At 40.2% G+C, this 22,834-nt stretch overlaps 1 protein-coding gene across 3 annotated transcripts in view; it reads left to right on the forward strand.

The window, feature by feature from the left end:
• The window catches only part of LOC146567103 (enhancer of polycomb homolog 1-like), a 41,901-nt gene extending 19,781 nt beyond the window's left edge, over positions 1-22,120 (forward strand). For 2 of the 3 annotated variants that reach the window (XM_085286708.1, XM_085286706.1), the window contains 12 exons: positions 130-275; positions 706-912; positions 3,181-3,329; positions 5,713-5,866; positions 6,915-7,073; positions 7,302-7,391; positions 7,584-7,732; positions 9,286-9,698; positions 17,121-17,245; positions 17,682-17,829; positions 18,329-18,740; positions 20,438-22,120. In XM_085286708.1, the coding sequence (XP_085142834.1) occupies positions 130-275; positions 706-912; positions 3,181-3,329; positions 5,713-5,866; positions 6,915-7,073; positions 7,302-7,391; positions 7,584-7,732; positions 9,286-9,698; positions 17,121-17,245; positions 17,682-17,829; positions 18,329-18,740; positions 20,438-20,510 (2,225 nt within the window). In that variant the 3' untranslated portion in view covers positions 20,511-22,120. Of the gene's footprint in view, positions 1-129; positions 276-705; positions 913-3,180; positions 3,330-5,712; positions 5,867-6,914; positions 7,074-7,301; positions 7,392-7,583; positions 7,733-9,285; positions 9,699-17,120; positions 17,246-17,681; positions 17,830-18,328; positions 18,776-20,437 lie in introns of all 3 variants that reach the window. The other variant, XM_085286707.1, reaches the window with a different exon arrangement.
• The last annotated feature ends 714 nt before the right edge of the window (positions 22,121-22,834 follow it).

Here is a 22,834-nt window from a genome sequence, read left to right on the forward strand (position 1 = left end):
TTGTTCAGAAAAGTGATGTTTTGTTTAGTTCAGCAGCCTCATTCCTGCAATGTCTTTGAAATATTTTCTTGGCTGCATCTGTCTCTCCAGTAACCAGCTCTTTTTTTTCTTTTTCTTTTTTTCCCACAGCTTTTAGTTTGGATACAGAGCAGCCAGACTATGACCTAGATTCAGAGGATGAGACGTTTGTGAATAAGCTGAAGAAGAAAATGGAAATCACTGCTCTGCAGTTTGAAGAAATGATAGACCGGCTGGAAAAAGGCAGTGGACAGCAGGTATATGTAACCCTGTGTGGGGAAAGTATTGCTTTGCATGCACACAGTCTTTTTATTCACTTTACACTGAATAAAATGTACACTCTGAGTCACTTTTTGCATTACTCCATTATGTTTAACTTGTATTTTAGTCATTTGAGAGGCCTGTTATTCTCTTTGTCAGTGGTTTCTTTAAAAGTTACTATTTATTGACGAATAAGCACTTCACATGACATTGAAAAAGACAAAATATGAGTTTATGTGATGTGCCTGAAGGCAGCGTGACTGCTTAAAATCTAAAGCCTTTGTTTTGTTGTGTCTTGGTGTGTTCATAGTGACTGCTTGTTTAAACCAGCTGGACTTAAGTGCTCAACTATGTGTAATAATTATTTCCAGAATGATGTGGCTCAGGCCATTACACTAACTTGGTCTGGCCTGTGTTGCTCTGTAGCTTGTCAGTCTACAGGAAGCCAAACTGCTGCTGAAGGAGGACGATGAACTGATCAAGGAGGTCTTTGACTACTGGAGCCGGAAGAGGAAAACCAGCAAGGGTGGCTGCCTCATCCCCAGCGTCAAGCAGGAGAAGAGGGATGGCTCTAGCACCTGCGACCCTTATGTGGCCTTTCGCCGACGGACAGAGAAGATGCAAACTAGGAAGGTAGGACTTTCTAGCCAAAAATGAGTAAGATAAAGGCAAATTAAAGGACATAAATTATGCTGACCTACATTTCTACTGGGGCTTCACCAATCCAACTTTTGAAGATAAAAACCTAGAACCCTTGTATTATCTTTTTACCAACGTAATTATATAAGCAGTTTCCATGGGTTTTGGTATGGTCCAAACTAGGGGTGCAACGATACACAAAATTCACGGTTCGGTTCGATACTTTGGTGTCACGGTTCGATATTTTTTCGATACAAAAAAAATGTTCATGCCTTTTTAATTTGTCATTTATTAAAATTATAAATATATATTTTAACTCAAAAGTACAGTTTTTAAATTTAACCCTAACCCTTGTGCGTGTTTTTTATTTTGACAGCGAATGCGCACCTGCGGACCACTTATGTGCAGCCCTGGTTATATAGCTCGTCATATCGCAGCCACAGAAATTATTTTGTCCATGAAACCATAAAGCTGCACTTTCTTTTTGCCTTATAGTCTGATTTGTCATAACTTCTCCGTTTTGTGGTAAGCTTTTCTTTGGCTGTCACTTCTTCACCCTGACCTGTCTTATTTGGCTCAGCAGAACTAAAATATATATACTGCTGCTTTTACACACGCACTCACATAAGCTCAGCGATTCTCTGCACGATCAACCTCTCACATGTTTAAGCTTGCTGCGGGAGATTTCACTTGTCATGTTTGCATAGTAAGCTAACGATTAATAAGACGATGTCAGAGGAATTGGTGCACAAATTATCATCACTCACAGATCAGTGCTGTCGCTCTCTATACACAGTTCACGTGATTGCAAAGTGAAAGCAAAAAAACAAGCGCAAATTCAAACGCGACTTCAATATGTCACATATTGACAGTGGCTCACCGATGCCAATGACATAATTACCCAGCTACATTTCCGAAAGAATGCAAAAGCATTGACATATATTTTTCCTACAATAGCCCGACGGGCAGGGAAGAGATAGATTTTGGTAGCCCGACTGAAAAAATCGCTAGCTCCAGGACGTCGGGCTAGCGATATTGCAAGCCCTGTATCTGATTGAGGAATCACTCATCTTTGGAAAAGAGAGTTTATTACAGAGAAATGTCTCTTTCCAAAATAAAAGCTATACTATCCGCTTCTTCTGGGCTATATTCTCAGCAGCATAAGGAGAATCATGTGCTAACAGCTGTCTAAATGACTCGGCTAAAGTTAGTAGCATGCTTGCTTTTTTTTGTCTGCTTCCACTTGTCTTTGCACTAGGATGATGTCGGCGTAAATGTGCAGTCATATTCGTTGTGTTCCCACTAGTGCTTTCAGGTTAATCTCGTTGAAATGACCTTAACGCCACAACACGGCAAATCTCCGTTAACGAGCTACCGCCGATCGCTCCGTGCGTGGGGCTAGACGGCCAACACGTTAACGAGCTAACTGCGCTAACACACTAGTTCACACCAATGTAATTGAGCATTGCATGGCACATTCAACATACTGTTTTACTTTAGTCCATGACTCGCTTACCTTTAGGGTCATACGTCACATGAAAATCAAAATAATTCCAAACGCCAGATCTGAATGAGGTTCAATTTGCCTGTTGCAAGGAGAGCTTAACTTCTGTCTCGCTAGCTTGCCCTGCACTCTTCCTTCTGACTATGCTGTCTGTGTTGAGCGCTCAGTGGATCTGCGCTCGACAGTGCAGCCTAGGCGGAGTAGTCGAACACAGATTCACTGAGCGCTCAACACAGACAGCATCGTCAGAAGGAAAATTGATAAAATAAATTACAAATGTTGTATTGTTCGATACATATGCGTACCGAACCGAAAGCACTGTATCGAACGGTTCAATATCGATACGAATATCGTTGCACCCCTAGTCCAAACATATTGGCTTTAAAGTGGTTCAGATGAGGCAGATAAATATTTTGTCCCTACAGTAGTGTTCCCCTAAGATGAAAGATGAGCAGTTGAATATTTCCATACCTTAACCTTTTTAAAGATTTTCAGTTAAAATGGAAACTAATTTAAGGTGACATCCACCAGACACCTCACGGAATGAGATTATCACAATATTTAACTCACAATATGACATTATTTTGCTGTTTAAAAAAGATTTTTTTTAGATTGTGTGATTTGCTGACTATTGCAGTAACATTGTGATTAATCACCTTTTGTCTATTGCAGCTACGCTTCTGTATTGATACAGTATTCACAAGCAAAATATTGGAATTGAGATTTCTGACACTGAATCATCACTGCTCTGTTTTCAGAATCGAAAGAATGATGAGGCCTCATATGAGAAGATGCTGAAGCTGCGCAGGGACTTGAGTCGAGCTGTCACCATCTTAGAGATGATCAAAAGAAGAGAGAAGAGCAAGAGGGAACTGTTGCACCTCACACTGGAAATTGTGGAAAAGAGGTAAGAAAGTTGACTAAACTGCACCTTGTCAGACAAGTAGTTGCTATAAAGGAGACCTTTTCACTTGTACTCTCAAACCACATGCCCCACTTATCTGATTGGATGACATTTTCAAAAGCGGGTCATTCAGGGTAATAGCTAACGGCTGTGCCCTTGTCCTGTTTTGGGAATGCTTTCTGATAACATCTTAAGAAGCTGAGATGATAACAGCGTGGTGTTTTGGACAGTGTATGTGGTGAACCTTCATATTTGATTAGCCTGTTGTTTACTTGCCAAGTCTGAAATTCAGCACAATGCTTGTCTGCATGACTGATCATACAAAAGTCAACCACATATTTTCTGTAAGGCCAGGCTTCACTGCTCCTGTTAATTGGGGTCACAGTTAAATGCACTTTTCCATGCAAAGTTCACCTTGTTTATTCAGTAGTGTTTGGACCACATTAGCTCAGTGATGTCTGGGTCCTGGTCAAGGCTTTGCTTTCCCCAGTCTTTTAAGCAGTATAGTGGACTCTATCTCTGTATTCCATCCATCCATTCGCTTCCGCTTATCCTTTTCAGGGTCGCGGGGGGCGCTGGAGCCTATCCCAGCTGTCATAGGGCGAGAGGCAGGGTATCTCTGTATTATAAAATATAAACTTTGTGTTTTCCAAACTCCATTTTGGATTGTCCTCCCTCCACCCCCCAGTGGAGCCTTTGCAATCCATCTAAACATGACATCCGAATGGAATGAATTTACTCTGAAAGTAGCTGTCAGCGTGAGCTTAAATTGGACCCTTCTCCTTGAAGTGCTTTTGATTTGTAGTGACATTTCAATTTCCTCTTGTTATCCCAGCCTGGTTTCTGCCTGCGCATCACAGCTAGTGCTCACTCTCAGACTGGACCACTCTGTTCCCAGTAGGTAGTTTTTCCCGGTCACTTTATGATGCTATGCTGCTGTAGAGGGGCTCAGGTGTAATGTCTGGTGGGTGCAGTCTGTCATTTGTGTGTCTCAAGCCCTTACTGTGCATTGAAGTTTAGGTTCTTTTGTGTTTCAACTGTGGTTGCATGATGTTAGCAGTTATACATTATTCATGGTAATGTTAGTGATAAATTGAAGTAGTTTACACAAATTTCCAAGCTTAATATAGTCAACTAAAACTATGTGGGAGATGCATCTGTTAGAGCCCGAGCGGTTTTCATGACAGTATGTCATCTACAATATTTAAAACTGAAGCGAATAAAAACAACTTGAACCTAAGTGTGTAATATTTCGTATTATTATGTCTAATGTTATTGTTGAACTGACATGTTGGGATGCACTGATTCAACTATTCATTTCTGATCCGATACCAGTCTTAAGTAAACAAACTCTGCTCCTCACTGTGAAACTCGGAAGCATTCTATATTTCTAAGGCAGCCAACCCTCCATTACTTTTCTGTTAACGTCCTCTATAACAAATATGCAGCAAAAAAAGAGAAGTCATCGCCAGTAAAAACCGGGCACTCTGTCCATCTTCACAGATCTGGAGTTGAGTGCACTATTACTTTGTATCCTGTACACTTCCAGCTTTTTTTATTGATGCATTATCTCCTTCTGGCAACTCATACACTGCTGCTGATTTATTGTGTAGTAAACTGGATCAGCTATAGATGGGCTTTTGTCAAATATCCGATTGAGCTTTGTTTTACCAATAATTGTTCATACTTACTGTGTGAGCTGATAAAGCTGAAGTTGGCAGGAGTGCAGTTGTAATACTAAAAATTAGGGGTGCAACAATACTCGTATCGATATTGAACCGTTTGATACAGTGCTTTTGGTTCGGTATGCATATGTATCGAACAATACAAATTGTTTTTATTTATTTTATCAACTTTTCTTCTGACGATGCTGTCTGTGTTGAGAGCTCAGTGGATCTGCGTTCGACTACTCTGCCTAGGCTGATTCTCCTTATGGGGACCTGATATGTTTAATATGCTGCTGAGAATATAGCCCAGAAGAAGCGTATAGTATAGTTTTTATTTTGGAAAGAGACATTTCTCTGTAATAAACTCTCTTTTCCAAAGATGAGTGATTCCTCAATCAGATACAGGGCTTGCAATATCGCTAGCCCGACGTCCCGGAGCTAGCGATTTTTTTCTCGATCAGATAAATTTTTTTATTATTGTTGTTTCAGTAACATTAAATTAAAAAACTGTACTTTTGAGTTAAAATATATATTTATAATTTTAATAAATTACAAATTAAAAAGGCATCAACATTTTTTGTATCGAAAAAATATCGAACCGTGACACCAAAGTATCGAACCGAACCGTGAATTTAGTGTATCGTTGCACCCCTACTAAAAATGTTAACTTCTTTGCTTTGATTTTCCTCATATTTTGCCTTTCTCTCTGTGTCCACCAGGAATGTGTTGCCAGACTTTGGTAGTGAGGTGATGGCAGAAGCACTGGCACAGCGGGCTCTGGTGAAGCCTGTTTACACCATCCCCATCATTCCCCTGTCCAGCAGTAACCAGTACAGACATCAGGACCACTTGGACATGAAGGACTACAAGAAAGTAAGGACATGTTCATCGTGTGTGTGTGTGTGTGTGTGTGTGTGTGTGTGTGTGTGTGTGTATACAGAATGAGGAGCAAACTACGGGAAATTGTATTGACTTTGAATTCGTCCTTTAGTTGAGTCAATTCACTCAAGCTGCTTAATGCTGTACTCTGTATTGGCACACTGAGTCATATCAGACCTTGGCATTTTCATTCTGAAAGGGTGCATGGTTTGAAATGACAACTAGGTCTAAATTATTAAAAATAATTTCCCTTATGGATAAGAAACTGCAAATTTGTACTTAAGTTTATTATAGTATAACAGTTCTTAACAACACACAGGAGCAAATGTTGGACAGTGTTTTATCCGTTAAATGTAATGATATAAAGCTAAACGTCCCTTTGTTTACATATTATAGCACTTAATTACTTTGCACAGTTGTGACCTCGGTGTCATCGGAACTTCATTAGCTCCAGTGTCCACCAGCTCTCCCCTTGCCCTGCAATGAGACACCCATTTCCCCTTCTTTTATCTTCTGCCTCCTCCTCTTCCCCTTTACCAGCTGGCTGACCTTTTGCTTTTATTTACACACGTTCATTTTCAGTTTAACTCTACCCCTCCTCCCTCGTCACTCCAACCCTTATTTTTTACAGTGATTAGGCACAGCCGTTCTTCACTGTAGCCTCCCTGCCTCTCTGTTTGCTTTGTCCCCAGAGTGTAAGGACTGAATGAAATCCTACTAATCCTAGCAGAAGTTGGATCGTGTTCAGACAGGGAGGGGTTGTCCCACTGGGGAAGTTTGGGGGTGAAAGGTGGCACGGGGTAGATTTGGGAGGGAGGGGGAGGACAGCCATCTGGCTAGGCAGCGGCATCTGGCACGTGCCACCATCTGCATATCAATGCCTCTCTTTACTTGCTGTTGTTTCTGCACACACTCTAGGTGCCTGTGCATAGACCACCAACACTCAATTGCCGCCAGCAGTATTGTGTCGCGTATGAAAAAGTGTTCTTGATTACACAGACTGCAGTATAAACATGTTTTCATTTCCTTTCCTTCTTCACAGCCTGAGAAGACGGAGGCAGTTCGAACCAAAAGGAAATATGAAAAGAAACCCAAAATCCTGCCTATGTCAGCGCCTCAACATTCAGGGCCCCCTGTGTTCAATCCCAAGGACCTTAACCAGTATGATTTCCCCAGCTCAGATGAAGAACCATTCTCACAGGTAACATTTGGTTCCAGCCCTTCGGTTGTGATGCAATTTCAGTGGGATTTTTACAGAGACTAATATTATACATGAACAAACATGGAACAGAAGTTGAAAGCAGTGATATTGTGTGCTCAATCTGTAAAAACCATGTTTGGCTAGTAATACATTTCTTATTTTCCCTTTAGGAGGGCATGAATTGAAGTTCCTAGCTTTTCCTTTACTTACATTTTTTGTGTCGTGTAGATTCATTCAGGTTCCTCAGAGGCAGAAGAAGAGAATGACCCAGATGGCTGCTATGCGTTCAGGAGGAAGGCCGGCTGTCAGTACTACGCTGTGAGTGCCCTCCTGTGACTCCCGTGCTTCTATTTATAGTGCCAACAGCAGGCTGGCCAGTCTGGCTGCTCTTTCTTCCACACTCTACTGGACAGAACAATGCAATAATGAAATCACCTGTTTTATTTTCAACTTCTGTTTGTTCTCAGATCTAATCGTTTTTTGTTTTTTTCCCCCTTTATCTTCCCTCAGTATCGTCCAGACGAGAGTGGCAGCTGGCCCTGGGTAAGCCCGTCAGATGGTGGGCTCGGCGATCCACGCTTCCGCTACTGTCTGACCTCGCTGAACATCCCAAGGCGCTGCATAGGTTTGTCAAGGCGCCGTGTGGCCAGAGGCGGCAGGTGAGTTCAGTCTGGCTGTTTGTTACAGAGCCTTTGAGGGTCATGCATGTGTTGATCATTTGGGTAAATCAACCCGCCCCACCCCACTCTAACAAAAAAGAAAAAACAGTGTTATTTCTTTAATTTTTTTTGCGAAGCACTTCATCCCTTGTTGCTGACATGAAGAACAATAAGGGTGACACGAAGGTATTACTATTCATGGTTTTCATGATGTACCAACTTCTCCAAATTCTGGAGAAATTAAATATGAAATGTGTTTAGGAATGTTGCCAGTATCAAATGGAGCAGAGGAAATTGAGCCAAGTGTTAGCTGTCACTGCCAAGGTTGTTTACCATTCCAACTCTTTGGCAGGTTACCAGCGACCGTTTGGCAGGCACATTTTATTATAAATATCAAGCTGGCAGGTGAAATGAACATGACAGTCCCATTTTAGGATTTACCTGTCACTGTAGCATGTGTTTAGTTTAAAAAACAAAACTTAAATGTGCCCTGCAGCCTTTTCTGATATCTCCTCAGTATTTACACAGACAGTTAAATACACCGAGCTGGGTAGCAGCTTCCTCAGTGCCAGGTGTGAAAGAGACCAAACGAGGGTCACACAGTATCTGCTCCCCGGGCACACATGAGATAAGCAATGTTCTGTTTGTGTCTGCAGTGACCTTATCAACTTCCCCAAGGGAGATTGAAGGATTCCTCTAGCTCTGAATTGAAACATCTTTTCAGTATAATGTACTATGGTAATGCTTGATCGTGTTAGGAAGCATGGAAAGTGGGTTAACAATAGTGTGGCTGTGGGGTTTGTAATGTCAGTGACGGTTCAGTTGTTTGCCTTGTTTTGTTTAAGAGGATGTGTGTAGGTTGATAAAGTTTTGTTTTTTTTAAGAAGATATTTTGTAACAAACACTCTTTAAAGGTGTTAAATTGTTTTAAAGTTGGAATGGTCTCAAATGTTTTCATTCACTTTTTAACTATACATTAAAAACACAAAGAACTGATTTGATTATGTTCAGTTTTAATGTGTATTTTAACTGCAAGTTGGTCTTAAACTTCAAATAAAGTGTTATTTAAAAAAATAAACTCTTAACTAAAACCTGTAAGACATACGTATAAATTGTAGTACTGTGCTTCAGTGCATTATGTTTTGGGTTGTTTTCTGACATTTCAAGCACAATTTTAAATATTATAACATCTTAAAATGTCTCTGTATGTTTTTTACTAGGGCTAGAACATGGCCTTGCAGTTTGAGTGATAAGGCTGTACTTCTAACAGCAGTTGTCTCATTTTTTGCTAAATATTACCCAGCTGAACCTATGAAGTAATAAGCTAGACTTATGTCATTACAAAAGTATTCTGTTTTTCTCATGAAATAGCCCACTATATGAGGTCCTCTCCAGTGAACATTTTTATTGTTTCACAGGGAAATGCTTCACTCAGTGCAGTCATTATCGTAGGACCTTGATGTTGTGCTGTTAATGACTAAAGCATGTTTTTCATGTAAACAGACCTTTAATGACTGGTAGTAAAAAGCTCACGTAACATGTTGATGTTTTAGGATCTTGTTGGACAGAGCGCACACAGATGTAGACAACATCTGCCAGAGCCTGGACTCTGACCCAGAGCCCGAACCACTCGCCTCACCACTTCCAAGCTCTCCGCTCCACATCTCCAACGCCAGTACCTCAGAAACCAATACCTCGGACCCAGCCAGCTCCTTCCACCTTCCCCCATCTTCATCACCCCTGTCGTCATTAAAACCGAAGGACCTCAGCCAGATTCTTTTGAACATTAAATCTTGCCGCTGGAGGCACTTCAGACCACGGACGCTATCTCATCACCCTTTGGGTGGAGATTTGTCACGCAGAGGATTTAGGGATTTTAGCTGGACTGTGTCGGGACTAAACCGAACCCTGTCTGGAGGAGCCAGCGCCCAGAATCGCATTGGGCCAGCCACCACTCCTGTAAATGGTAAGTCACTTGTTTATTCTACCATGCTGGTTATTATTTTTTAGGGATAGGTTTACATTACTCAGTCACAAGTGTCCCTACGCATCCAGTTAAATAACATTAGTTGTCTACATGGCTATAAAAAAAGTATACTGAAAGGTTTAAATCCCAAATGTGGGACTCTCTGGGAAGGCTGTTTTCACTTTGTGTTTATTGTCATAGCTCTGAGTGGAAGATGGTAAAACACTGAATTGTGTGTTCGAAGAAATTGGTTCATCTGAGTAAAATATACATTTGTAAGACAATCTTTAATTGGAAATAGGCCAGCACATAAAATGTACAGGCAAATTTTGTTTTCGGAAATGTGTTGCTGGCATCAAATTTTTTAAAAAACAGTAAAATGTTGGTTTTGGAGCCTTGGTACCACTGAGGATCACCTCATCTTTAAACAGTGCTTGCTTGGAGGGCGCTGAAATGAGAAAACCAATTCTTCTAGTTTTGAAAGCAGAGTGTTATCAAATGCTGGTGTAGATACAGTGCTATGCTGTCATGTAACTTCATTACTGAAATTTTGGACTGTGGAATAATAACAGATCTCGTGGGCCATTCAGTGTCCAGTTTTTATGCAGACAGTTTTCCTTTTTAAACCTTAGTCTTACTTAAAATGAACTAGGGCCTATTGGAGACTGTTGTACATCTATGCTTTGTTTTTCTTTGCATGGTAAACATTTCAGTTGCGTTCAGTGATCCACTGTGTTCACTGACAGTGGTTTTCAGAGAGGTCCAGGAATAGATTTTTCACTACAAAACCTGCGTTAGTTTCCAGCTTTGGCTGCTGCATCCAGAGATTTATTAATTTTTTGTCTTTTGGTGTGCATTACACAATGTTGCTATTGATTTTTTTGTTTGGTTGGTTTTTTTTGCCAATGATCAAACTTTTTTTTTTTTTTCTTTTTTAAGTGTTTTGAAGTTTTACGCTATGTCCCAACAGTTCTATAAACGCATTCTGTGCTCAAACGAAGTTTATTATGGCATCAGGAGTGTGCAGCCACTGCTAGCTCCATGTCACAACTATAAACACATCATTTTGTATTTTACTTACACACACACACACACACACACACACATGAAGAAATACAGTTTTGTTTTCAGTTAATTTTACAGCTGCTTTAATTATGGGTGTTCAGTCATCTTCTAAGAATCTGGAGACTTGTTTGGAGTGGGGTTTGTAGAGCACCGTGCTGTACTTTATGATTGTTTTCTTATTGCTTCTTGATTTTGTCAGTTTTCAGCTCATCTTGTGTTTACAAAAACACATCCTGCAGAATTGTTTTTCTGGGTTGCACATGGAGCAGTGCAGTTAGGTTTATCCACGCATAATGCAACAATAATGGTGTTAGTTGGCATTTATTTTGGGATGTGACCTGTGTAACATTTTTTGATGAGGCACCTTAAAGGTAGATTGCGCTGCTCATGCCTAGTAAAATCACAAACTTTGTACTTTCGTTCCCCCTTTCCTTTTCATACATAAAATGATATGTTCCCCTAGCTTGGGGGATTCACTTAGAACATGGCTTTTTCTAAACAGATTTGGAATATCCTGTGAAGTGAATCAATGCTGGAGATAGGAAAACAGGGTGGTGATTTCAGAGACTGGGTAACAATTTAACCCTTTACAGGCGATCGGAGCGGGCACGCTCCATTTTGCGTAACTATTTTTAAATCCCGGTAGCACTGCAACCACGTAAGCTAGTGCAATAATTTTTTTTGCATATGAAACCGGAGGAGTTGTACTTACATCTTATGCTATCAGCTTGTCCTAGGTCACAGTTTCCTTCCACATATAGCTTTGCAAAAACTGCATAAAAATCACTTGCAGCAACAAAAACATGATATTCCAGAAACACGCTTCGCCGATCCGATCAGCTGTTTGTAACACTTCCTACGTCCATCAGCACTAACTATCACATGACCGCATGACCTGCCCGAAACCGGAAGTGACGTCATTTTGCGGAAATGTAGTTTTTTTACGATCGGGGCCTTATGAGCCTATACTTGTGTTTTAAAAAGTTATGTTTGAGTTTATGACTTTCTGTGTCGTTTCTGGGATGCTTAGGACTCATATTGCACTGCTGGAAATAGTTTATTTTGATGCATATGCTGTTATTTTGCAAATTTGCACTATAATATTTATTTTCGTTTTTCCTGCAGTATATAAAAATTGGTGTATTTCAAAAATAAAACTATGAAGACACTCAAAATAAATTTCCTGTGGTGGGAAACTAGTTTGTGCAACTTTTTTGTATTTACAGTTTTGAGGGATGAGCCTCTTAAATTTCTCTAACTAGAAATATATGTTAAAAAAACAAAAACGATTTTCAATTTTTTTTGTAGTTTATTGCACTTTTTTGCAATTTATGTAATTACTATGCACCTAATACATACATATTATTAAAGTTTGGGCTATAATGGTTGTATTGATGTATAGCAACTTGAAATGCTCCCAAAAATGGCTACACAGCATGTAAAAATATAATATAAGCTCTGGCGGACTTGGTTCTATGGTAGGTCTTAAAGGGTTAAAGAGGATATGAATTTACCAGAAGCCTGGCTTGACTTAGTTTACACTTATTTGTTTGACAGTACTGGCAAGTTAAAGAGGAAACTCTTATTGATTTTATTGTGTAACGACAAAAATTAAGCACAGATGAAACCAATTTTTCCTCCATGTCTTCTCAACATTTCGTCTGCCTTTACAAAAAAGGAAAGCAATGAGACTGCCAGGTTACTTACTCACTATCACCAGTTCACTGTTTTGCTGTTCAGCCCTCACAGCTCCTGACAGTGCTTATATCTGTAAAGGATGCTGTAAACAAGTACGGTCAACTCAGACAGATACTCCACCTCTCTCTGTGATGGGACATTTTAGATAAGCAACATGTAAAGTTTAGTCAGCTGAAAGCTGTGAGGAGCAGTGCAGTCCTGCAATACTTTGGTGTAGGAAATAAGTGGTTGTCTGGCAGCTGTGTCAGAATGAGCTGACATGTAAGAATTTGGCCCAAGCAGATTTGTTCAGACATTAAGCATCATACATTGCAAAAAATCCTCAGTTTAAGAGGAGACACAAATTCATGGGGCTTGTGTGCTCATATTGTCGGTCAAAAGCCCGGATAAATGGGAGTGTTGCGTCAGAAAGGTCATCCAGTGTAAAATCTGTGCCAAACTAAACATGTGGATCCATCTACTGTGGCTGTCCCTTTAGTAAATAAAGAAAGAACCAAATTTCTTTATATTTTAAATATAATTTTAATTTAAAATAAGTCTGGTATCCCCTGCAGGGTGTAGCCTCCCTCACCCTGTGACTGGGATAGGCTCCAGCTTCTTTGTGACCCTGAGTAGGATGAGTGGTTAAGGGAGAGTGAAATAAATGGATAAAATACAGACGTTGGGGAGGTGGGGCGCACAAGGTTATCTGGTAAGGAGCTGGTTCCTGACCAAGCAAGGGCATGAGGGCACCTGTTAGTCTAGCTCAGGGGTGTCAAACTCAAATACACAGTGGGCCAAAATTCAAAACTGGAACAAAGTCACGGGCTAATGTTAATATTTATTGAAATATATTTATTCCTCCAGATATAAGAATGAATCTTTTCTTATGGACTCAAACACATTTTGCTGAAAAACTGAATATGGAACAAGCAAAGCTTAATACTAAACAATATATATATTAGCTGTATAATACCAGTAGGCCAGCTCTAATAGTAATTTGGTATGGCTTTGCGGGCCAAATGTAATTAGGCTGCGGGCCAAATTTGGCCAGAGTTTGACACCTATGGTCTAGCTGATCTATGAATCATTTTATTGACCCAAAATTAACTAAATAGTTGAGTTAGGGTTTTCAGAGAGGGGCAAAGACACACTATTTTATAGGACAAACTTCCTAAAAGCAAGTAGTGAACATTTATACCAAAAATTCAGCTTTTTTTTTTTTTTTTTTTTTTTTTTTTTTTTTTTTTTTTCAATTATTCAAAAACAAAATCTTATTTTTAATTAAAATGTATTTTTTGCCCAGCCTTTGCTGCCACCTTTGAAAAACTTGAAATGAAATGATGTTGATTGTGTGCATGTCCACAGCATGGAGTCATGAGGTGGCAGTCATGTAATTGGATAGCCTGTAATTGGTGGATATCTGAGAAGCTATTTAGCTTCAGATAATAACTGTAAACTACATTTTTTTTGGGGGGGGGGGGTTGTCTTCTCTTATTAAGCATTTGAGCTCATTCTTTCAAATCATTGAGCCATAGTTTAAACATGAATAGAGATTTTGCTGTTTACTAGGGCTGGGCCATATTATACCGTTCACGGTAATACCAGTATAATGTTAGGCAACGATAGGAAAATGAAATATCGCGATAGAATATGAGTAAAACGCGCATGCGCAGTGCCTTTGTTTTCATACGCACATGGCCGATTGTTGAGTGAAACAGATGAACCAGAATTGGTTTGTAAAAATGGTGCAACTTCAGTGATGTGGAACTGGTTTGGTGTTTGTCCGTCAGATACACGACAAAGCACATTTTTTTTGCAGAACATGCAAGCGGCCGTCGTTATTGCCGTGTTTGTCGGACTAAGATGCTCTTAAATCTGGGAGTAATCTGGGTCCTAAACTCCGTCTTTTTCAGGTCAAACGAACACTGCAGCATCACTGAGAGTTAAAAACTGTCTAAATTCTTTCATCTTTAATAAAACGATCAGCATTGCTGCTTTACCAGGTGTAACTATGAAGTTTAACTTCCAGGCATCCATGAAAACAAAATTTATTACATTTAACGGAGTTAGAAGTTAGCAGGAAGCTAGCGGAAGTTAGCTCGCTAGTTTCGCTAGTTACCTAAGCATGATATAGCACGTTCTGACTGAGAGATATCTGAAAAAATTAAAACGTACAGCTCTGCTATCACTTCCAACATAAATGAAGACAGAAAACTAAAAAGCAGTGACGTTTGTGGGGTTACTGAAGTTGGGCTAGCTGATATATAATGATGTGCTACGTGATCACTAGCGACACAGCTATGTTAGCATAACATAAACAGTGAAGCTGGAGGACGAACACTAACACTTTTCCACTTATAAAAGTTAACGTTAAGGTTCCTGATAGTTAGAGACAAATGCAATCGCATGGCAGGATGCTGTAAACGGACCAAACTTCAGTCAGGAGAACAACTGAGATAATCCATCCACAATACAAGGTTAGTCATTAATATACTGCAACAACATGGGAATAGATCAGCTGCCAGAGAATTCAACATTAATGAATCAATGGTACAGAAGTGGAGGAAGCAAGAAGAATGAGTTTAATAAAGTTTGATTTATCTGACTGCTTTGTTTCGCTTAATGTGCCTTATAATCCCGTGCACCTTATGGTCCGAAAAATACGTACTGCACACTACAGTTTAATGTTGCAAAGCACCTTTTTAATTTCAGTGGATATTATACATGGTTATGCTCAGTATATGTCAGCCCATTTCTACTGGAAATGCCTTTTGGTTAAACTTTCAGCAAGGAATTTGCATTTGCACTGTTACATTTTTATAAAGCTTTAATGTACATAAAAACCAGCTTCTTGTTTAAGTGAAAATAAATGGAAGTTTGTCTTTTTGCGCTAGTAATGTTGTGGAGTTGCATTTTGTCTCGCATCAATTATATCGTCAGTTATATCGTTATCGCAAATTTTCAAATATATATCGTGATAAATATTTTTGGCCATATCGCCCTGCTCTACTGTTTACAATACAGTGTAAAACAAACTATGTATGAAAACATGAAATATGTCCCTGTTTGCTATTGTTATTCTTGTCCTAGCTTGACACCTTCTTGGTCACAGTGCAGTGTCGTACACTGTTGAGCTCTCCAACATGTGCAAGCTCACGAAGTGGCCACAAGCCCTGCTAGCATGAACCTTATATCACTGTGCATATACAGGTTTGAAATGTACAGTCATGCCCCCTGAGCATAAACCACTGTGTGACTGTGTTTGAGAGGCCTTCAAACTGGTCTTTCTAGCTTATTATACATTTTTCTGTACCCTGTGGCAAGACGCCTACACCAACCAAACCTTTGGATTGTTCTCTCTAAAAGCCCCCCAAAGGAACTACATTTTATATACATCTGCAGAAAGCCAAGTTGTCTGTAACTGCTTGTATTAACAATCATTCTTGAATGATTTTGAAATAAATAAATGCTGCATGTATATGTAAAAGGCGGGAGTAGCTTGAATTGTAACAATATGGAATCATGTTTTAGTTACTTTATTAATAATGTTATATGAAGTATCTAAAGATTTTTTTTTTTTTAATGTAGTAAACCAAACACTATTTCCCTCTTTTGACATGCCTGCAGGCTATCAGCAGCCAAAGAAATCAGCCAGATTAAAAATTTACGCTAAACCCAACATCTGCTTAGAAATGTGTTGTTTCAGCTTGTTCTTACTTCAGCACCTTCATTTCTATGTAAAACAACGTGTTGGTCGTTGGAAGCAGCTGAAAAGATTAGCTTTCTTCATCTTTAAGCATGTTGATGAAGTGGCTTGGTAAAGGACCGTTATTGGTAGCCCCTTTTTCTGACTGATGCTAGAAATTTCACAGCTTTAATCTGGGACTTTAAGAGAAACCACAGTCTTTAAATAAAACTATGGTATGCTGCTAAATTAACCATCTATTAACTTTACAAATGGACAAACTGATGGCTCTTGCTGCATAGCACCTATAGTTAGCTGTTTTAAATTTGCTTTATCTGCTTGCTGCTATCATAACAAATTATTTCCACAAAGGCTGACAGAGCACATTAATCCACATGTTTAATTTGTCACTGATTTTTATGCCAGATGAGCTTCCTGTCGCAGCTCTGCTAATTATCTGAGCCTTTAACAGGCACCAGGAGTACACTAGCTTGTGACTCCCAGAAGCTGGGTGTGTTACTGTTGGGTAGCTGCTAAAAGTGGCTACCTTGTATGTATGCACCAGCCAGGGTTAATATTATGGATAAGTGTTCATTAAAAGGAGTTGAAACAGGAGTAGTGACCTCTTGTGTTGTTTAGCATTGTAAAGGTGAACTACTGCAGTTGCTAGTGAAGGGGGACTGTGTGCCTGCCTGTCGGCAGCAGTGTTAGCTGAAGTTGTGTGTAAGCTGGAGGAGGCAAAGACAGCACTGTTGGTATCAATACTGTCACAAATGAGTAAATAATCCAATAGTAAGCATTTTCAGGATCAATTTTTATCTGGGAATTGATTTAACAACCATAATCTGCTTGCTGACAGCTGGAGCATAAACACACACCCTTAACAGTCCTGCAGTCTTTACTGCTGTGTAGAAGCCAATCCAAGGAATGTTGAAGCGAAAAAGCGCATTTCCCCCATCCTGTTTTTCACCCTTGCCTTTTCTCTCACACAGTGTTCACGGCTGAGCAGTACCAGCAGCACCAGGAGCAGCTGGCCCTCATGCAGAAACAGCAGCTGGAGCAGAGCGAACAGCAGCAGCAACAAGCCAACATTGTTCCTACAACTACCAACACACAGGTCAGTGTGTACCCTTTCTGTACCTTTTTATTGTAGTAGACTCGGGTAGCTGTCCAGTATTAAGAAGGCAACGGGATTAGGAGGAGGTGGTATTACCACAGAAGTGTAATATTCTGTCCAGAATTGCTGGGATGATTCTCAACACTTGTGTCATTCTCTGCAACCAAGTGGCACATTTAAAATGTGCTTTTCTGGCCAAGTAGTCAAACTAAATGAGCCAGACTTCTCCCACTGATTTACAGCTGAAGGTCACTTCCCTCATCCTTAGGAAGTGGGACACATCCTCATTCCCACGAGCAGCGTTAATGCCCTTAGCTGATTTGGCCGCAAAAGTGCTGAGCTCAGTTGTTTCAGCAGTTTCATACATTTTAACACAGGAGTCAAGCATTTGGCACAGACCCACATTTTCTTTTTTCTACATGCCTCTGGTTTCCAGGCGCTCATATCCAAGACATTAGACCAGGCCAGCGCCCAGTTTGCTGCTTCAGCCCTCGTCACCACGGATCAGCTGCTGGCTTGTAAGTCCAAAGAGGACCCAGTACCGGTAGTCACGAGTGGAGTCAATGGGATCCTCCCAGGTGCAGGTGAGTGACGCAAATATGTAGTCGCTATGTGCATATATCTTTATGTTAAAAGGAGCATGAGCCAAAGATCTTAGGGACAATTTCCAGGATACATAATAGTTGGAGAGACCAATTTAAAGCAATGTCTTTAGGGCTCAATTTTTGGAAATACTTGGTTTAGATTGTGCATTCATGTCACCTCAGAGGCTGGGGAGAAAAAACAAGCCCAAAAAAAAGCAAACGACAACAACAAAAAATAACGCTGCCAACAGCCTCACAATTACCATAGTGTTGCATCAGCACCTCTGACAGTGTCAACAAACTTAACATAAGCTTCAGAGAGATGGAAGTTATTGCAGCACTGTTGGTTAGGGTTGCATTAGATTGTGCAGGTGCACCTCTGATCCAAAATGGTATTTTGTCATTGCACAGGGAACTTTATAGCTCCAGGTTTGTGTGGCTGCCTGACTACATTAGCTGTTATCATTTGCATTCATGAGACCTTTTCTTCATCCACCAGGTGTTTTCAAAGGTTTGCACCTATCCAGCACAACAGCAGCCCATCACCAGACCAACCAGATGACGCACACTACCACCACCGCAGCCCCCACTTTCCTCCAACCTTCCTCCAACTCGGCCACCCCTTCGCCCGCAAATGCCGTCCCCACCTCCCTCAACTCCAACCCCGGCGCTCATGCAGCAGCGGCACTGGGGCTCCTGGGGTGCAGCGCTGCCAGTGCCACCCCTGCCACCACTCAGGTCCTCCTCGGGAACAACATCTGTCTGGGCGTGTCGTCGGCCGCCAGCCTGGCTGCACGCCACATCCCCCGGACCCTTGGCAATGTGCCATCCTCTGCCTTAAAGCTGTCCACCACCACCAACTTGCAGATCCCCAAAGTATCTGGAGCAACATCCATGGACATGAGCTCCAGGTGAGGCTTTGCTCAGCATTTCTAATATGTGGCAGGTAAATATAAGTTTGTTTTTTACTAATCTTTATTGTTAAGCTTAAGGGAACTGGGATAATGCTGAGTAAGCATGAAATTGCTAAGTTCTGTTATATGTACTGTACTTACGCTGTGTCCTATAAGAACCATTGGACAAATGTCCCACATGCCTCCATAAAGAAAGATACACTTGTTGAATATGATCACTGTGTGAGATTGTGGCAGTCATGTATGGGTTTGGGTTGAAGCCAAAAAAAATCAATTAAAATACTACCACGTCCAGCTATCTTTATGAGAACCATTTTTAGTTTTGTGATTACATTTAGTTCAACGTCTTTTTTCACACAATTTCAAAAGCCTGATTAAGTGCTAACACTTGAAGAAAAGGAAGGTTTAGGTCAGGGCAGTAACTCAAGCTTTTTTGCCATGCTCTGCTTCAGAAGCAAAACATTTTTACGCCCCACCCCAACAAATTATTTCCTCACTCAAGCTGAGTTTTATTTTTATTTTTTTAAAGAAGAAGAAAAAAAGACCTCAGTGCAGTAGTATGTCATGTTTAATTCCCCAAGAAATTTTTCTCCATTCAATTTTTTTTGTCATCCCCCATCTGTTGGTGCCTCAAAGCTTGAGAACTCCTGGGTTAGGGTAAGGGTTTATCCCTACATGCTCATGCTCAGTTCTTTTTAGCCCCCATGAAAGAGGTTTTGACTTTCCATTCAGGGGAATTTAATTTTGTTCAGGACATGAAGTGACATTAACAGGCCCCTTGCCTTAACTGCATATTGACTAATGAGGCTTACACGTGTCCAGTCATCTCCAATACACAAGAAAATACCAGCGTTTCCCCAGCACTGACTGGGGAAACACTGGTAACAGAGCCCAGAGAATCTTTAGCCAAAATATGACAATTGCTGATCTAAATATCATCAGATAGGCAGCTGGACAGACTTCTTGAAATATTAGGCAGATTTGGCACTCAGAGGTTGCATATTGGATCAATCTGAGTAAAACTCGCTGCTGATAACTACATAGATGACAGTTGGTCACATTTGTAATATCAGTCAGCACTATTCGTTGCTTCAGTTCAAAACTCGAGTCGGAGTTACAAGTTTTTTTAAAATATTTTGTTCCCCCTGTTGTTTTATTGGCGTAGTTGCCACATCACTTCCTTCCATCCTGCCTGTACACACCCTTTCAGAGTTAAAGGATTTCAGCATCATTACACTTTGTGGCATTGCGTTCTGTTCATTTTGTTGTTGTTGTTTTGACTGACTTCACACTGTCACAATCTTTAATTAATTTACAGCAGAACCAAAGCTGCCCAGACACAACATAAACCTACCTGAATTGAAGAAACATAAACATGCATAGAGGAAGAGATATTTTGATATGTATTCATTCAGTCATCACATATTACACAGACTGTACAAAACAGCTCACAAGAGACTTTATTGTAAGATTGTCAGTGTTGCAGAAGTCTCAGATTCACTTTTATATCATGTTTGTTTCGAGATAAGCGCTAAAGCTTTTGCATTACGAGACACAATCCCTGGTTTAAGTAGTCAGCTGGACCTGGCAGATATGACCAAAATAACTGCCAGCAAGCCACAAGTGGCACATAAAGTGTGTGGGAGAAAAGTTTGAAGAACAGCAGGGATTAATGTTTTTCTTTGTCTCCACAGGGAAAATCACGATGAAGAAAAGCCAGCACTGAACAATATAGCAGACAACACAGTGGCCATGGAGGTGACGTAGTAGCGGTGCAGCAAAGAGTCCGCTCTTTAGGTGCTGTGCATCGTAGCATCGGGAATGCAAAAGGGACGGCAGGACTCGGACTCGCAGACGGGACGTGTGGCCGCGGCCGCTCGCAATTCTCATCTCTCTCATACTTTTTAAACCTTTTCTTTCTTCCCTTTTGGTTTTTTTTTGTTACTGTTAAAAGTAAAATATTGACACCTGTAAATTATGAATATGGCAAAGTTAGTATCTGTACAGTAACTTCATATTTGTAATATCCTCCCCACCACCCAGTGTATATATACTACTTGAATACAGAACTGTCCATTTTTGATGTTTTGCACTTGGGAGTCAAAGGAAAAAAAAAAAGTGAGCCAAGTAACTTGTGGCGAGTGTGAGAGACGTGCGAGTTGTATAGAGAAGAGTTTTATTACATCATGTGCATGGTGCGGAGCCTGCTGTTTTTATCTATTTATTGTGCTGTGTTTACAGTTTCTTTGTTTTGTTTTTTTAATTTTTGTTTTGTTTTGATTTTTATTTGTACACTGTACCTTTTGTTGGTTCCTGTGCTGTAGTAAATGTTAGGTAGCTACGGACTCCTGGGTATTTTTGTATATTGTGAACACAAAGCAGGTCTCACCCCCCCCTACAAACACACACACAGATTTATTTTGGCTCCCCGTGCTTCTCTCTGTGGATCGTGTTAAAATCAGTGGTGACATACATACAGACAGACCTGGAGGCCAGGAGAAGTGGGTGGAGGAGGTGGTTGAAGAGGAGGTGGTGTGGTTCCCTCATGGAGAGGCACTCCTCTCTTCAGGGGGCTTCCATTAACATTATCCCAATTACAAGTAACAAAACAGGGATGAAGTCTCTTCCCAGAAGCTTCTGCCGCTTCTGATTTAAGCACTATTGTATTTTTTCTTTTTTTGATGGTTTTGATGAATATCAATGCTGCTTTTATATTTTATTTGTTCTTTATGGGGTTGTCCTTCATTTTCATGCAAGCGGAGTCCCCCGTTTTTGTATTTGTTTTATCCCACAAACATTTTTATGTAAAAGAAAATCAGTTATTTTTGTATTTTTTTTCTCTCTCTTGTGGTAAACTTGATTGTAAGCCTTCGTTCATTGAAAGACTTCATTCTTTTGTTTGTTTGTTACTTGTTCATGCATAGGTGATAAGGGAGGTGAATGGACAGTAATCGCTGTACGTGTTTCGTCATTCCAGTTTTTAATAACAAAAAATGCTAATGAAGGGGCAGAGAGTTGTGAGAAAGCATCTGTTCTCTCCTCTCTTCCCTTTTCTTCAAGTTCTTTTTTTTGTTTATTTCTTTTTTCTTTTCTTTTTTTTCTTTGAAAAAAGAATCTCCAGACGGCTGCAAGGCCAAAAACCACAAGTATTGGGTGCCTTCCTTTGGGGAATTTTATGTTCTCTCTTCTATGAAGAGTTAGGCACAAAGGCAGCATTACTTAGTAGTGCTTCTCGTCTTTGTCAGAATCTGAATGCCCAGTCCAATGGCAGGATATATCCTTGAGGTTTACTTGTCCCACCTGGAGGCTGAAAAGACTAAAAAAAATGTGACAAAACTCTCACTAAAATAAGACAATAAAGCCCAGGGCATTAAATGTGATTTGTTCAGACCCTTCTTTTATATGTGTGTGTCTGTGTGGGTGTTTTCAAGGTTGCCAAACTGTACAGATAATACAAGTGAGGTTAACTTTGGTTTATCTGCGAGTTTACTTGTACATGGTCAGAAATGTAAAGGGTATACTTAGGCACCCACTATCAGGTCTAAAACAATTGTGACACTGAATTCCTCAAGCAGTTTCACTGGTATTTACATTGGAAGTCTTACTGAACAGTATGTTCAAATTACACATATATGAATGTCATAAATAATGTAGGATATTAGTAGTTTGATATTTAAGCTCTGGCTATACAAGTCAGCCACGCCAATGTTTTACCCATGTTTTAAATAAAGTCTTTGGGTTAAAATTTAAGTCAAATTACTAAAACTGACTTGGATCTTTCAAAAATACTCATTACTTTATTCTGTTGCATGTAAGGAAAGATTGATAGCTCTCACAAGTGTGATTCTTTACACTTTAGTTGTGAGATGGGAGTACTGTGCCCCCTCCCCCAAAAAAGCAGTGCCCTTACTTTATTTTTGTTTGGGGTTATTAGTTAGCTTAAACTAATTCTGAAGGTCTTTCAAAGTTTTTCTGTGGACATTGGCTACTTTTTCACTCATTTCAGTTTTTGTACTTTTTTGTTTTTTGTTTTGCTAAGCAACTTAATGCAAACCTATGAATCATGACCGTAAAAGGATGAACCAGTGTCT

This window comes from Mchenga conophoros, linkage group LG9 (genome assembly GCF_057382185.1).
Source record: "Mchenga conophoros isolate Kocher_MC1m ecotype Shallow Benthic linkage group LG9, M_conophoros_male_GT1.1, whole genome shotgun sequence".
NCBI lineage: Eukaryota > Metazoa > Chordata > Actinopteri > Cichliformes > Cichlidae > Mchenga > Mchenga conophoros.